Source organism: Amblyraja radiata, chromosome 7 (genome assembly GCF_010909765.2).
Source record: "Amblyraja radiata isolate CabotCenter1 chromosome 7, sAmbRad1.1.pri, whole genome shotgun sequence".
Classification (NCBI taxonomy): domain Eukaryota; kingdom Metazoa; phylum Chordata; class Chondrichthyes; order Rajiformes; family Rajidae; genus Amblyraja; species Amblyraja radiata.
In genome coordinates this window covers 90713716-90728054 of record NC_045962.1, presented here as the reverse complement: position 1 = coordinate 90728054, position 14339 = coordinate 90713716, and the positions used below count along the sequence as shown (strand labels likewise).

At 47.1% G+C, this 14339-nt stretch overlaps 1 protein-coding gene across 1 annotated transcript in view; it reads left to right on the top strand.

Moving 5' to 3' along the window:
* The window catches only part of smarcal1 (SWI/SNF related, matrix associated, actin dependent regulator of chromatin, subfamily a like 1), a 43040-nt gene that overhangs the window by 1232 nt on the left and 27469 nt on the right, over positions 1 to 14339 (top strand). Inside the window, exons 2-4 of the mRNA XM_033023528.1 lie at positions 5088 to 5138; positions 7920 to 8195; positions 8756 to 8806. Of these exons, the coding sequence (XP_032879419.1) occupies positions 5088 to 5138; positions 7920 to 8195; positions 8756 to 8806 (378 nt within the window). The remainder of the gene's footprint in view (positions 1 to 5087; positions 5139 to 7919; positions 8196 to 8755; positions 8807 to 14339) is intronic.

The window sequence follows — 14339 nt, the reverse complement described above, 5'->3', positions numbered from 1 at the left end:
CTTGCAGCATCAGGGACCCAGACAACATTCCTTCTCTCCAGAGATGCCTGTCCCGCTGAGTTACTTCAGCATTTTGTGTCTATCCCAGACAACATTAACTCAGTAGACATGGCAAGGCAATGAAAAGAAAAAGGCTGCAAAACACAATTAGAAAGCAAGCCGATGGTCGTGCGAGGTGGTCTGTAGTGTTCCATTGCTGAGGTTGGATTAGTGTTGTGCGGTTGGTTTAAGAAGCTGATGGGTGTAGGGAAGTATGTGTTCCTGAACCTGGTCGTGTGGGACTTCAGGCTTCTGCACCTCCTGCCTGATGGAAGGAGTGAAAAGAGGGCATGATGGGGTTCCAGTCAGCATCTGTCTAGGAAATGGACAAATAACGTTTCTTCAGATATCAGTATCTGCAATCTCCTCTGTGATATTCATGGAATTTGAAGCAGCGAACTCTCTCGATTTCTTGCAAGTCCTGCCACACCTGTCTGTAACTCCAGTTTAGTCTAGAATTGGCACTATGCGTGTGGTAGCTTTCAAAAGGTTGCACCTGGACTTCTTGTATGACTCTGGATTGCTAGTCCTACACTGATCTAGCCCTCAGCAGATGAGGAATCTCTGTTCATCCAGGGCTCGGAGTGGGGAAAGAGACAATGGCTTTGTAGGTACGACTGGTCCACATGTTTCTATCATATGCACAAGGATGATGAGGTCCAGGTACATTGCAGCAGCATCATAGGCTCAGATAACACACACATTAATTATACATCAATTGCACAAAATACCCAAGGCTGTGCAAAAATTAAGACATTAGTGCAAAAACCTAAAAAATGAAGTCTGTGATGACTGTGGCATATTCAGTCGAGTGATTCGAAGTAGTTCCATAACAGTTCCGCTGCCACCCCCGACCAGCACATTGTAGTGTGTAAGAAGGAACTGCAGATGCTGGTTTAAACCGAAGATAGACATAAACAGCTGGAGTAACTCAGCGGGACAGGCAGCATCTCTGAAGAGAAGGAATGGGTGACTCTTTGGGTCGAGACCCTTCTTATCTGAATGGTGGCCGATTAGGAAAAGGGGAGATGCAATGAGACCTGGGTGTCATGGTACACCAGTCATTGAAAGTAGGCATGCAGGTGCAGCAGGCAGTGAAGAAAGCGAATGGTATGCTAGCATTCATAGCAAAAGGATTTGAGTATAGGAGCAGGAAGGTTCTACTGCAGTTGTACAGGGTCTTGGTGAGACCACACCTGGAGTATTGCGTACAGTTTTGGTATCCTAATCTGAGGAAAGACATTCTTGCCATAGAGGGAGTACAGAGAAGGTTCACCAGACTGATTCCTGGGATGTCAGGACTTTCATATGAAGAAAGACTGGATAGACTTGGCTTGTACTCGGTAGAATTTAGAAGATTGATGGGGGATCTTATAGAAACTTACAAAATTCTTAAGGGGTTGGACAGGCTAGATGCAGGAAGATTGTTCCCGATGTTGGGGAAGTCCAGAACAAGGGGTCACAATTTAAGGATAAGGGGGAAATCTTTTAGGACCGAGATGAGAAAAACATTTTGTTTCCACACAGAGAGTGGTGAATCTGTGGAATTCTCTGCCACAGAAGGTAGTTGAGGCCAGTTCATTGGCTATATTTAAGAGGGAGTTAGATGTGGCCTTTGTGGCTAAAGGTATCAGGGGCTATGGAGAGAAGGCAGGTACAGGATACTGAGCTGGATGATCAGCCATGATCATATTGAATGGCGGTGCAGGCTCGAAGGGCCGAATGGCCCACTCCTGCACCTATTTTCTATGTTTCTATGTTTCAGACGTAGTCCTCTGCTGGTGTCACTCTCTTCAATCTTTGTGGGGTGGACGGAGCAGAGGAGGCAAAACCCGGTGGTCAGATCCATGCATTAGGGTCAGGGGACAGGAAGTTAGGAAATAGAATGTTGGTCTATTTTCACGTTCACAAAGTTATAGGAGTAGAATTAGGCCATTCGGCCCATCGGGTTCACTCTGTTATTCAATCATGGCTGATCTCTGCCTCCTAATCCCATTTTCTTGCCTTCTCTCCATAACCCCCAAAGGGAATGGGATATGAGTTTAGGAAAGTGTTCTTCCAATGAATATTTTTAAGACAAGACATCATAGAACGATACGGCACGAAAATAGGCCTTTTAACCCACTAGCCGGGCACTGATAATCAAATACCATGAATTCTACACAAACACCATTTTATTCTCCCTAAATTCCCATAAACTCTCCACAGATTCTCCAATAAATCTGTACATTAAGGGTTAGACAATAGATAATAGACAATAGGTGCAGGAGTAGGCCATTCGGCCCTTCGAGCCAGCACCGCCATTCAATGTCATCATGGCTGATCATCCCCAATCAGTACCCCGTTCCTGCCTTCGCCCCATATCCCCTGACTCCGCTATCTTTAAGAGCCCTATCTAGCTCTCTCTTGAAAGCATCCAGAGAACCTGCCTCCACTGCCCTCTGAGGCAGAGAATTCCACAGACTCACCACTCTCTGTGAGAATTCCACAGACTCACCACTCTCTGAGGATTGATTGGCAATGCTAATTAGTCTACCAGGTTGCATGTGTTCTGGATGTGGGAGGGAAATAAATATCTGGAGGAAAGCCATGCATGGACAGGGAAAATGACCAAAGTGGGCACACACAGGACTGGAAGTCGGGATTGACTGTTGTAAATGAGGATGGCTGCTCTACCAGCTGTGCCATGGATCTGCTCCAGGAACACAGTTGCAGCATCGTTGTGTAACGATGGACAAACTGCAGACAGTTCAGGACAAGTTCCCTCGGTTGATTCCTGGTATAAAGATTGAGCAGGATTGGGTTTATGGTGTTTAAGAAGGAACTGCAGATGCTGGAAAATCGAAGGTAGACAAAAGTGCTGGAGAAACTCAGCGGGTGCAGCAGCATCCATGGAGCAAAGGAAATAGGCAACATTTCGTGCCGAAACGTTGCCTATTTCCTTCACTCCATAGATGCTGCTGCATCCGCTGAGTTTCTCCAGCACTTTTGTCTACCTTGGGTTTATGGTAATCGGCCAGGTTACCTAGTGCACCCGCTGAGTTTATTCCAGCACTTTTGTGTACCTACCTAGTGTACATATTCATTTGCATTTGACTGCGTTAATGGGCCTGCAAGAATGTTATTGTTCTATTGCCGGTACATATGATCATTAAACACTGTTGACTCTTGAAATGTAGAACTATATTGAAACAAATGTAGAGTTATTGCACAGAAACAGGGCCTTTGGCCCAACACATCCATGCCGGCCATCTACGCTAGTCCCATTTGCCCCATATTCCTTTAAACCTTTCCTACCCATTTATCTGCTGATGTATCTTTAAAATGTCATTATTATACCCGCCTCAACTACTTCCTCTGGCAGCTCATTCCATATACCCACCTCTGAAAAGGTTGCCCCGCAGGTTCTTATAAAATCTTTCCCCTCTCACCTTAAATCCAAGTCCTCTGGTTCTTGATTCCCTGAAAAGGTTCTGGCTAAAAGGTTTAGGTTTATTATAGTCACATGTACCGAAGCACAGTGAAAAGTTTTGTTTTGCATGCTATCCATCTGATCAGAAATTCGACTATTACATTTTTAAAAGGTGGGGCAGAGGGTGAGTTGCTGCCTTGCAGCCCTAGAGACCCGGGTTCTATCCTGACTAAGGGTGCTGTCTGCGTGGAGTCTGTACGTTCTCCCCGTGACTGCGTGGGTTTTCTCCGGGTGCTCCAGTTTCCTACCACATCCCAAAGTTGTAGTTTTGTAGGTTAATTCACTTTTATAAATTGTCCTTAGTGTGTAGAATGTAAAACCGGTATAACATGGAACTAGTGTACAGGTGATCATTGGTCGGCATGGGCTCAGTGGGCCGAAGGGCCAGTTCCACACTGTATCTCTAAAACTAAAATATTAAAAAACATGAGTAATTACAATCAGTATTAGATGGTTGGCATGACCCTTCCCAAGGTTCCCTGACGAGGGTTTGCCATTGGCTTGATTTCCAGCATGTGTGGTTGTGCCTTGTGATTCATGTTCACTGTCTACCTGGTGTTCACTGTCTACCTGTGTTCACTGTCTACCTGTGTTCACTGTCTACCTGTGTTCACCCGGTCTACCTGGTGTTCACTGTCTACCTGTGTTCACTGTCTACCTGTGTTCACTGTCTACCTGGTGTTCACTGTCTACCTGTGTTCACTGTCTACCTGTGTTCACTGTCTACCTGTGTTCACTGTCTACCTGGTGTTCACTGTCTACCTGTGTTCACCGTCTACCTGTGTTCACCGTCTACCTGTGTTCACTGTCTACCTGTGTTCACTGTCTACCTGGTGTTCACTGTCTACCTGGTGTTCACTGTCTACCTGGTGTTCACTGTCTACCTGTGTTCACTGTCTACCTGTGTTCACTGTCTACCTGGTGTTCACTGTCTACCTGGTGTTCACTGTCTACCTGTGTTCACCCGGTCTACCTGTGTTCACTGTCTACCTGTGTTCACTGTCTACCTGTGTTCACTGTCTACCTGTGTTCACTGTCTACCTGTGTTCACTGTCTACCTGTGTTCACTGTCTACCTGTGTTCACTGTCTACCTGTGTTCACTGTCTACCTGTGTTCACTGTCTACCTGTGTTCACCCGGTCTACCTGTGTTCACTGTCTACCTGTGTTCACCCGGTCTACCTGTGTTCACTGTCTACCTGTGTTCACCCGGTCTACCTGTGTTCACTGTCTACCTGTGTTCACCCGGTCTACCTGGTGTTCACTGTCTACCTGTGTTCACTGTCTACCTGTGTTCACTGTCTACCTGGTGTTCACTGTCTACCTGTGTTCACTGTCTACCTGTGTTCACTGTCTACCTGTGTTCACTGTCTACCTGTGTTCACCCGGTCTACCTGTGTTCACTGTCTACCTGTGTTCACTGTCTACCTGTGTTCACTGTCTACCTGTGTTCACTGTCTACCTGTGTTCACTGTCTACCTGTGTTCACTGTCTACCTGTGTTCACCTGATAATTATAGCCTGACAATGCCGGTATAAAGACCAGGATTCGCCTTCACTGTCATTCTTTGATTTCAGATGCAGCCACCAAGGCGTGGAGCTTTAGTCTGGGCGATTATGGCAGCTTAAGTGAGTACGGAGTGTAGATTGGTATCTGATAGCATGGATGGACGGAGACCATTCTACACTTCTTTAACTTCTTTTTACTTAAAGTGATTTAATGGAGCCAATGTCTTTAGGGTGGGGCTGTGTTTCTCAGGCTTGTCACCCTCTTTGGGCAGTCTGAAGATGAATCCTGACCTGAAATCTCACCTATCCATGTTCTGCAGAGATGCTGCCTGATCCACTGAGTTACTCCAGCACTCTGTGAAACGTCACCTATCCATGTTCTCCACAGATGCTGCCTGCCCCACTGAGTTACTCCAGCACTCTGTGAAATGTCACCTATCCATGTTCTCCACAGATGCTGCCTGACCCACTGAGTAACTCCAGCACGCTGTGAAACGTCACCTATCCATGTTCTCCACAGATGCTGCCTGACCCGCTGAGTTACTCCAGCACTCTGTGAAACGTCACCTATCCATGTTGCCTGACCCACTGAGTTACTCCAGCACTCTGTGAAACGTCACCTATCCATGTTCTCCACAGATGCTGCCTGACCCGCTGAGTAACTCCAGCACTCTGTGTTCTACCCTCATTGAAAGTACTGGGTCCCTCACATTGGAGAAGTTGGACAGACTTGGATTATTTTTTCTAGAATGCCAGAGATTGCGGGGAGACCAGAGAGAAGGATGAAAATATAAAATACTAAGATAAGAGTTTAGTTCAGAGACGCAGCACAGAAACAGGCCCTTTTGCCCACCGAGTCCACGCCGACCAGCGATCCCGGTGCACTATCCTACACACACTAGGGACAGTTTACAATGATACCAAGCAAATTAACCTACAAACCTGTACGTCTTTGGAGTGTGGGAGAAAACTGGAGATCCCGGAGAAAACCCACGCAGGTCATGGGGAGAACGTACAAACTCCGTACAGACAGCACCGAACCCCGGTCTCTGGTGCTGTGAGGTAGCAACTCTACCGCTGTGCCAGATAGGCAGGTTTTTTTACACAGAGTGGTGAGTGCCTGGAACTCTCTACTGGAAGTAATGGTGGCGGCACAATGGCACAGCGGTAGAGTTGCTGCTTTACAGAGCCACAGTGCCAGGGTTTGATCCTGACTGCGGGCACTATCTGTACGGAGTTCGCAGGTTCTCTCTGTGACTGCGTGGGTTTTGTCCAGGTGTTCCGGTTTCCTCCCACACTCCAGCTTGTAGGTTAATTGACTTTTGTCCCTAGTGTGTAGGCTAGTGTCTGTGTATGGACTGATTGCTGTTTGGCGCAATATGCACCATGGAAATGGTGACCTTCCTATCCATATAGGGTGCCTCGGGAAAGCAGCCAATACACAATAGACAATAGGTGCAGGAGTAGGCCATTCGGCCCTTCGAGCTATTCAATGTGATCACGGCTGATCATCCACAATCAGTACCCCATTCCTGCCTTCTCCCCATATCCCCTGACTCCGCTATCTTTAAGAGCCCTATCTAGCTCTCACTTGAAAGTATCCAGAGAACCTGCCTCCACCGCCCTCTGAGGCAGAGAATTCCACACTCACAACTCTCTGTGAGAAAAAGTGTTTCCTCATCTCGATTCTAAATGGCTTACCCCTTATTCTTAAACTGTGGCCCCTGGTTCTGGACTCCCCCAACATCGGGAACATGTTTCCTGCCTCTAGCGTGTCCAAACCCTTAACAATCTTATATGGTTCAATAAGATCCTCTCTCATCCTTCTAAACTCCAGAGTGTACAAGCCCAGCCGCTCCATTCTCTCAGCATATGACAGTCCCGCCATCCCGGGAATTAACCTTGTAAACCTACGCTGCACTCCCTCAATAGCAAGAATATCCTTCCTCAAATTTGGGGACCAAAACTGCACACAATACTCCAGGTGTGGTCTCACTAGGGCCCTGTACAACTGCAGAAGGACCTCTTTGCTCCTATATTCGACGACTCTTGTTATAAAGACCAACATGCCTTCACTGCCTGCTGTATCTGCATGCTTACTTTCATAGACTGATGAACAAGGATCCCCAGATCCCGTTGTACTTCCCCTTTTCCCAACTTGATGCCATTTAGATAGTAATCTGCCTTCCTGTTTTACCAAAGTGGATAACCTCACATTTATCCACATTAAACTGCACCTGCCATGCATCTGCCCACTCCCCCAACCTGTCCAAGTCACCCTGCATCCTCATAGCATCCTCCTCACAGTTCACACTGCCACCCAGCTTTGTGTTATCTGCAAATTTGCTAATGTAACTTTGAATCCCTTCATCCAAATCATTGATGTATATTGTAAATAGCTGCGGTCCCAGCACCGAGCCTTGCGGTACCCCACTAGTCACTGCCTGCCATTCTGAAAGGGACCCGTTAATACCTACTCTATGTTTCCTGTCTGCCAACCAATTCTCTATCCATATCAGCACTCTACCCCCAATACAATGTGCCCTAATTTTGCCCACTAATCTCCTATGTGGGACCTTATCAAATACTTTCTGAAAGTCTAGGTACACTACATCCACTGGCACTCCCTTGTCCAATTTCCTAGTTACATCTTCAAAAAATTCCAGCCAACTTAATCAAAGACCACTCACACCCTCGTCATTCTCTCTTCTCCTTTACAAAAGCTTGAAAGTGCACACCACCAGATTGAAGGACACTTCTTCCTCATTGTTATCAGACTCCTGCCCAGGGTGAACTCCCAACCTGCCTTGTCATGCCCATTTTATGGCAAGCATTTTCTCTGCAGCTGTGACATTATATTCTACATTCTGTTTCCTTGTTCCCTCCTGTTCTCGGTGTCAGTGGAGCAGATAAAGTCTATCCCAAACGTTATGTTGAAGCCATTGGATGGAATGCAAGAAACAGACGGCACCACCAGCAATTCACCAAGTAGCAGGAGAAAGCTGAATTTGGCACTTGGTACAAACCAGCTGGTGAAGGTGGGCAAGAACTGGAAGTCACCTGGTGCAGGTGTACAGGGGCGAATCCTCCTCATCTCCAGGTCCCGCTGTGAGGTGGCAATCGCTTTCCATGCAGAGGTCGTGGCTGTCTTCAAACGGGTGAATTCCAGGAATTACGGTCAGTTTCTCCCAACTTCATCAGCACCCATTTCACACTCTCTCCACCCTGAGACTTCTCACCCCTTGCTGCTTCTACAGTTCCCACTCCCCACCACAACCCACCCCTCACCCCCCACCCCCTCCCTCCTCACCCCCCACCCCCTCCTCACCCCCACCCCCTCATCTCACCCCCTCACTCACCCTCACCCCTCACCCCCCACCCCCCTCCTCTCCCCCCACCCCCTCATCTCCTCACCCCTCACCCCTCATCCCTCACCCCCACCCCCTCATCTCCTCACCCCCACCACTCACCCCTCATCCCTCATCCCCACCCCCTCATCTCCTCACCCCTCATCCCCCACCCCTTACCCCCTCACCCCCCACCCCTCATCCCCACCCCCTCATCTCCTCACCCCTCATCCCCCACCCCTTACCCCCTCACCTCTCACCCCCACCCCTCACCCCCCACCTGATCTTCCCGCCTTAAATCCTCCCTTCTGCATTTCTACAGTTCTGAAGGTTTTTCTTAAACTTGTTTTTAATCAGCGTCTGATATTTATAAATTTTATTGGATCATAGATATGAAAACAAGAAATTGGAGCTTCCTTCTGGAGGATTACAAAGTTCTGGGTGAGTGGCGTCTATAGATGTGTCCTCTGCTTAATCCACCCTCTCATCCACCTCTCTGACTCGTTCACCCAAACCCCTTATACCTTGTAGTTAGTGGCGTGGACAGTAGATGAGAAGTTTTTCAGAGTACAGACATTGTGGGCTGAAGGGCCTGTTCCTGTGCTGTACTGTTCTATGTTGTTGTCTGGAGTATCTAACCTGTGCACACATCGGGCTCTGGGAACTGGTGACGGTCCTCGTGAATGAGGCTGAAGCTGTGAGCAGCTGTGGGGAGGTTGGTGCCTGTCGCTTATTCGTGCAAGTCTGGCTTTACCTATGGATAGTTCTGGAGTGTCGGATGGGAGATAATTATTAAGAATTGCTGCACGCTGTCCTCTAGAAGTCAATAAACAATGTCCTCAAGTTAAAACAACCTGCTGGGATAACTCAGTGGGTCAACCTGCTGGGATAACTCAGTGGGTCAGGTAGCATCTGTGGAGGAAAAGGGATGAAGAACTGGATCAGACCTAATGCAGTGTCTCGGACAAAACCTTTGTTTTTGCTCAGGATTATATTTGATAATGTTCTTCATGGTGAACTGACCCAATGGATTAAGATGCACACCATTAACAGTGAGTGGATTGTGTGGATTCACAACTGATACAAGACTGAGGGTTGTGGTGGAAGGACAATATTCAGGCAGGAAGTCTGACCGGTGGAGTTCCGCTGGATCTGTACTGGAACCTCTGCTGTTTGTGACTTGGACGTAAACATAGATTGGTTAGTAAGTTTGCCGATGACATCAAGATTGGTGGGGATCTGGACTGTGAAGCAATAGACAATAGGTGCAGGAGTAGGCCATTCGGCCCTTCGAGCCAGCACAGCCATTCAATGTGATCATGGCTGATCATCCCCAATCAGATGGAGATGTGAGGTGTTGCACTTTGGGACATGGAATGTAATGAGAAGATGTACAGTAAATAATCCAGAATAGCATTGATGTACTGAGGGATTTTGGGGTTCAAGTGTATAACCTCCTGAAAGTGGCAACATAAGTAGTTAGGATGGTAAAGAAGGCGTACGTTGCGCTTGCGTTCATAGGTCGTGGCATTGAAACGCCCAACTCCAGTAGCAAGTGTGTTGAGCTTCACCCACGCTCCTTTGGGGAGGTCAGACCCTGGACAGCTTTTATCTGGCGACGAGATGTAGCTGTGTAATGGAGATGAGGTTGCCTTCCATTCCTGTGACCACTTGGTGGCTATCCAAGGATGGTTAGGATGGTAAATGCGGCGTGGGTTACGCTTGCCTTCATAGGTCATGGCATTGCATTTTCAGAGTCAGGAAGTCACCATGCAGCTTTATAGGACGAGCTTGGGTTAGGCTGCATTTGGAGTATTTCGTGCAGTTCTGGTCGCCCCCATTACAGGAAGCATGTGGGGGCTTTGGAGACGGTGCAGAGGAGGTTTACCAGAACGATGCTGGGGTTAGGGCTGTGCGGGCTCCTACATGCAGAGGTTGGACAGTTTTCTCTGGAATCCTGAAGGTTCTGGGGAGTCCTGATAGAAATATATGAAATGATGAGAGGCGAAGATAGGGTAGAGAGTCGCAACCTTTTCACCTGGCTAGAGGGTGCCTGGAACGCGCTGCCAGGGCTGGTGGTTCATGCAGATATGATAGTGGTGTTTAAGTAACTTTAGGATCGCACATGAATATGGAGGGATATGGATTATGTGCCTGGCTAATAAAAGTTGGACTTGGCATCATGTTCGGCACAGACATTGTGGGCCGAAGGGCCTGCTCTTGTGCTGTACTGGTCTATGTTCAACGTTGGCAGTGTCTTCTAACTCCACAATGTCCTCAAACTGAATATTTATTCGTTACCTTTGTCTACAAGATACTTGGATCATGGACTGTGTTTCTCTTGACCAATGCTATCTGACCTGGTTACAGATGTTGCAACTCTGACACAGTGATGGATGCCAGCAGCAAATAGAACAGTCCATGCCAACCAACAAGACTCATCCACACTAATCTCACTTTATTCTCACCATCTCATCAAATCCTCCCAAATTCTACCACTCGCCTACACGCCGCAACCCGTTTAATCTGCCCCCCCCCCCCCCCCCCCGCCAGTTTTGGGATGTGTGTGGAAATGGGGACCAATCGACAGCACTTGAAATCCAGGTTAAATCCAGGTCATGACCAACATAACCCTCCCCCATCCCCATCCATCTATATCCCTTCTTCTGATTCCACACGTTGTGTATCTTCACTCCTTTATCGCACAGCCTTTTACCTTCTTCCCATCTCTGTTTTTTGTTCAATCATATGCCAATTAAATCCCCCCTCGCCTGTATCCACCTATCACTTGCCCGGCTTTGTCCTGCTCCATCTCTTCCAGCTTTCTCTCACTTACCACAATCAGATGGAAGAATGGTCCTGACCTAAAACATCGCCCATGCACGTTCTCCACAGATGCTGCCTGACCCTCTGAGTTACTCCAGCACTCTGTGTCTTTAAAAAAATATTTATCCAGCAATTGCAGTTACTTTTGTCCACATTCGAATCTGGTCATGTCAGGTGAAGTGACAGGGATTTACACCTGGGCCAGGTGACGGGGATTTACACCTGGGCCAGGTGACGGGGATTTATCCAGCCACATGCAGCCTCTAATGTCTCTTCCTTTGTAAAGTTGATGTGCTTCTGGGTCTCTATTTTGCCTCCTCTGAGCTTCACTGTCACTGGAACTATAAATCAACAAATACTCAATGAGACAGACAATGCCCCTGGGAGGCAGAAATAATTAATGTTTCAGATCAGAGATCTCCCTAAAGGACAATACTGAGGGATCACTGAATCATGAAAGAGGTATAACTGAGGAGACTTCATCTGGTGCAGGACAGGACAGATATGAGGGAATGTACCATGACTGGTAGAACACCATACGACAGTGAGTGGCAATAGACAATAGGTGCAGGAGTAGGCCATTTGGCCCTTTGAGCCGGCACCGCCATTCACTGTGATCATGGCTGATCATCCACAATCAGTACCCCGTTCCTGCCTTCTCCCCATATCCCCAAACTCTGCTACCTTTAAGAGCTCTTTCTAATTCTCTTGAAAGCATCCAGAATTGGCCTCCACTGCCTTCTGAGGCAGAGAAATCCACAGATTCACAACTCTCCGGGTGAAAGGGTTTTTCCTCATTTCTGTTCTAAATGGCCAACCCGTTATTCTTAAACTGTGGCTCCTGGTTCTGGACTCCCCCAACATTGGGAACCGGTTTCCTGCCTCTAGCATGTCCAAACCCTTAATAATCTTATATGTTTCAATAAGATCCCCTCTGAACAAGGTGAACAAGGATGCCCAGATCTCGTTGTACCTCCCCTTTTCCCAACTTGACACCATTTAGATAATAATCTGCCTTCCTGTTTTTGCCATAGTGGTTAACCTCACATTTATCCACATTAAACTGCATCTGCCATGCATCTCACCCAACCTGTCCAAGTCACCCTGCATTCTCATAGCATCCTCCTCACAGTTCACACTGCCACCCAGCTTTGTGTCATCTGCAAATTCGCTAATGTTACTTTTAATTCCTTCATCTAAATCATTAATGTATATGGTAAATAGCTGCGGTCCCAGCACGGAGCCTTACGGTACCCCACTAGTCACTGCCTGCCATTCTGAAAGGGACCCGTTAATCCCTACTCTTTGTTTCCTATCTGCCAACCAATTTTCTATCCATGTCAGTACCCTACCCCCAATACCATGTGCTCTAATTTTGCCCACTAATCTCCTATGTGGGACCTTACCAAATGCTTTCTGAAAGTCCAGGTACACTACATCCACTGGCTATCTCTTGTCCATTTTCCTAGTTACATCCTCAAAAAATTCCAGAAGATTAGTCAAGCATGATTTCCCCTTCATAAATCCATGCTAACTCGGACCGATCCTGCTCCTGCTATCCAAATGTGCGGCTATTTCATCTTTTATAATTGACTCCAGCATCTTCCCCACCATTGATGTCGGGCTAACTGGTCTATAATTCCCTGTTTTCTCTCTCCCGCCTTTCTTAAAAAGTGGGATAACATTAGCTACCCTCCAATCCACGGAACTGATCCTGAGTCTATAGAACATTGGAAAATGATCACCAATGCATCCACGATTTCTAGAGCCACTTCCTTAAGGACTCTGGGATGCAGACCATCAGGCCCTGGGGATTTATCAGCCTTCAGTCCCATCAGTCTACTCAACACCATTTCCTGCCTAATGTGGATTTCCTTCACTTCCTCCATCACCCCAGATCCTCTGGCCACTACTATATCAGGAAGATTGTTTGTGTCCTCCTTAGTGAAGACGAATACAAAGTACCTGTTCAACTCATCTGCCATTTCCTTGTTCCCCATAATAAAATCACCTTTTTCAGTCTTCAAGGGTCCAACTTTGGTCTTAACTAATTTTTTCACCTTCACATACCTAAAGAAGCTTTTACTATCCTGCTTTATATTCTTGGCAAGCTTACCTTCGTGCCTCATCTTTTCTCTCCGTATTGTCTTTTTTGTTATCTTTTGTTGCTCTTTAAACATTATCCAATCCTCTTGCTTCCCCCTCATCTTTGCTACGTTGTACTTCTTCACTTTTATTTTTATACTGTCCCTGACGTCCCTTGTCAGCCACGGTCGCCCCTTACTCTCCTTGGAATCTTTATTCCTGCTAGGAATGAACTGATCCTGCATCTTCTGTATTATTCCCAGAAATACCTGCCATTGTTGTTCCACTGTCATCCCTGCTCGAGTCTCTTTCCAGTCAACTTTGGCCAGCTCCTCCCTCATGGCTCCATAGTCCCCTTTGTTCAACTGTGATACTGACACTTCCGATTTATCCTTCCTCCTCTCAAATTATAGATTAAAACTTATCAGATTATCCCACGAGGACATGATTATGACATTGAATGGCGGTGCTGGCTCAAAGGGCCGAATGGCCTACTCCTGCACCTATTGTCTATTGTCTATAAATATAATGTCGTAGTGGGATCGTAGAGCTGTGCAGCCCAGGAGCAGCCACAATATCTGTGCTAAATATAATGCCGTTAAAGAAATGTCAGTCTGCACATTATCCATGTCCCTCCATCCCTTGCATGTCCATGTCCTAAAAGCCTCTTAAAGACCCGGAGCGCGGCCTTGCATCACCCAGCGCGGCTTTAATGGCCGCAGGACACTTACCATCGCCTGCCGGGGGTTTTGACTCTGACATCGGGAGGAGATTGGGGAGTGCAGGGGAGAGATAAGACTTTGCCTTCCATCACAGTGAGGAGGAGATTCGCTGTGATGGATGTTTGTGTAAATTGTGTTGTGTCTTGGTTCTTCTACTTGTGTGTATGACTGCAGACAACAAATACATTGTATTGTATTGTAAATGCCACTATTGTATCTATCTCCACCACCATTTCTGACAGCGTGTTCCAGGCACCCACCACTCTCTGTAAAAATAAACAACTTGCTGCTCACATCTTCAAACTTTCTTGCCAGCCTTAAAGCTGTACTCTCTAATCTTT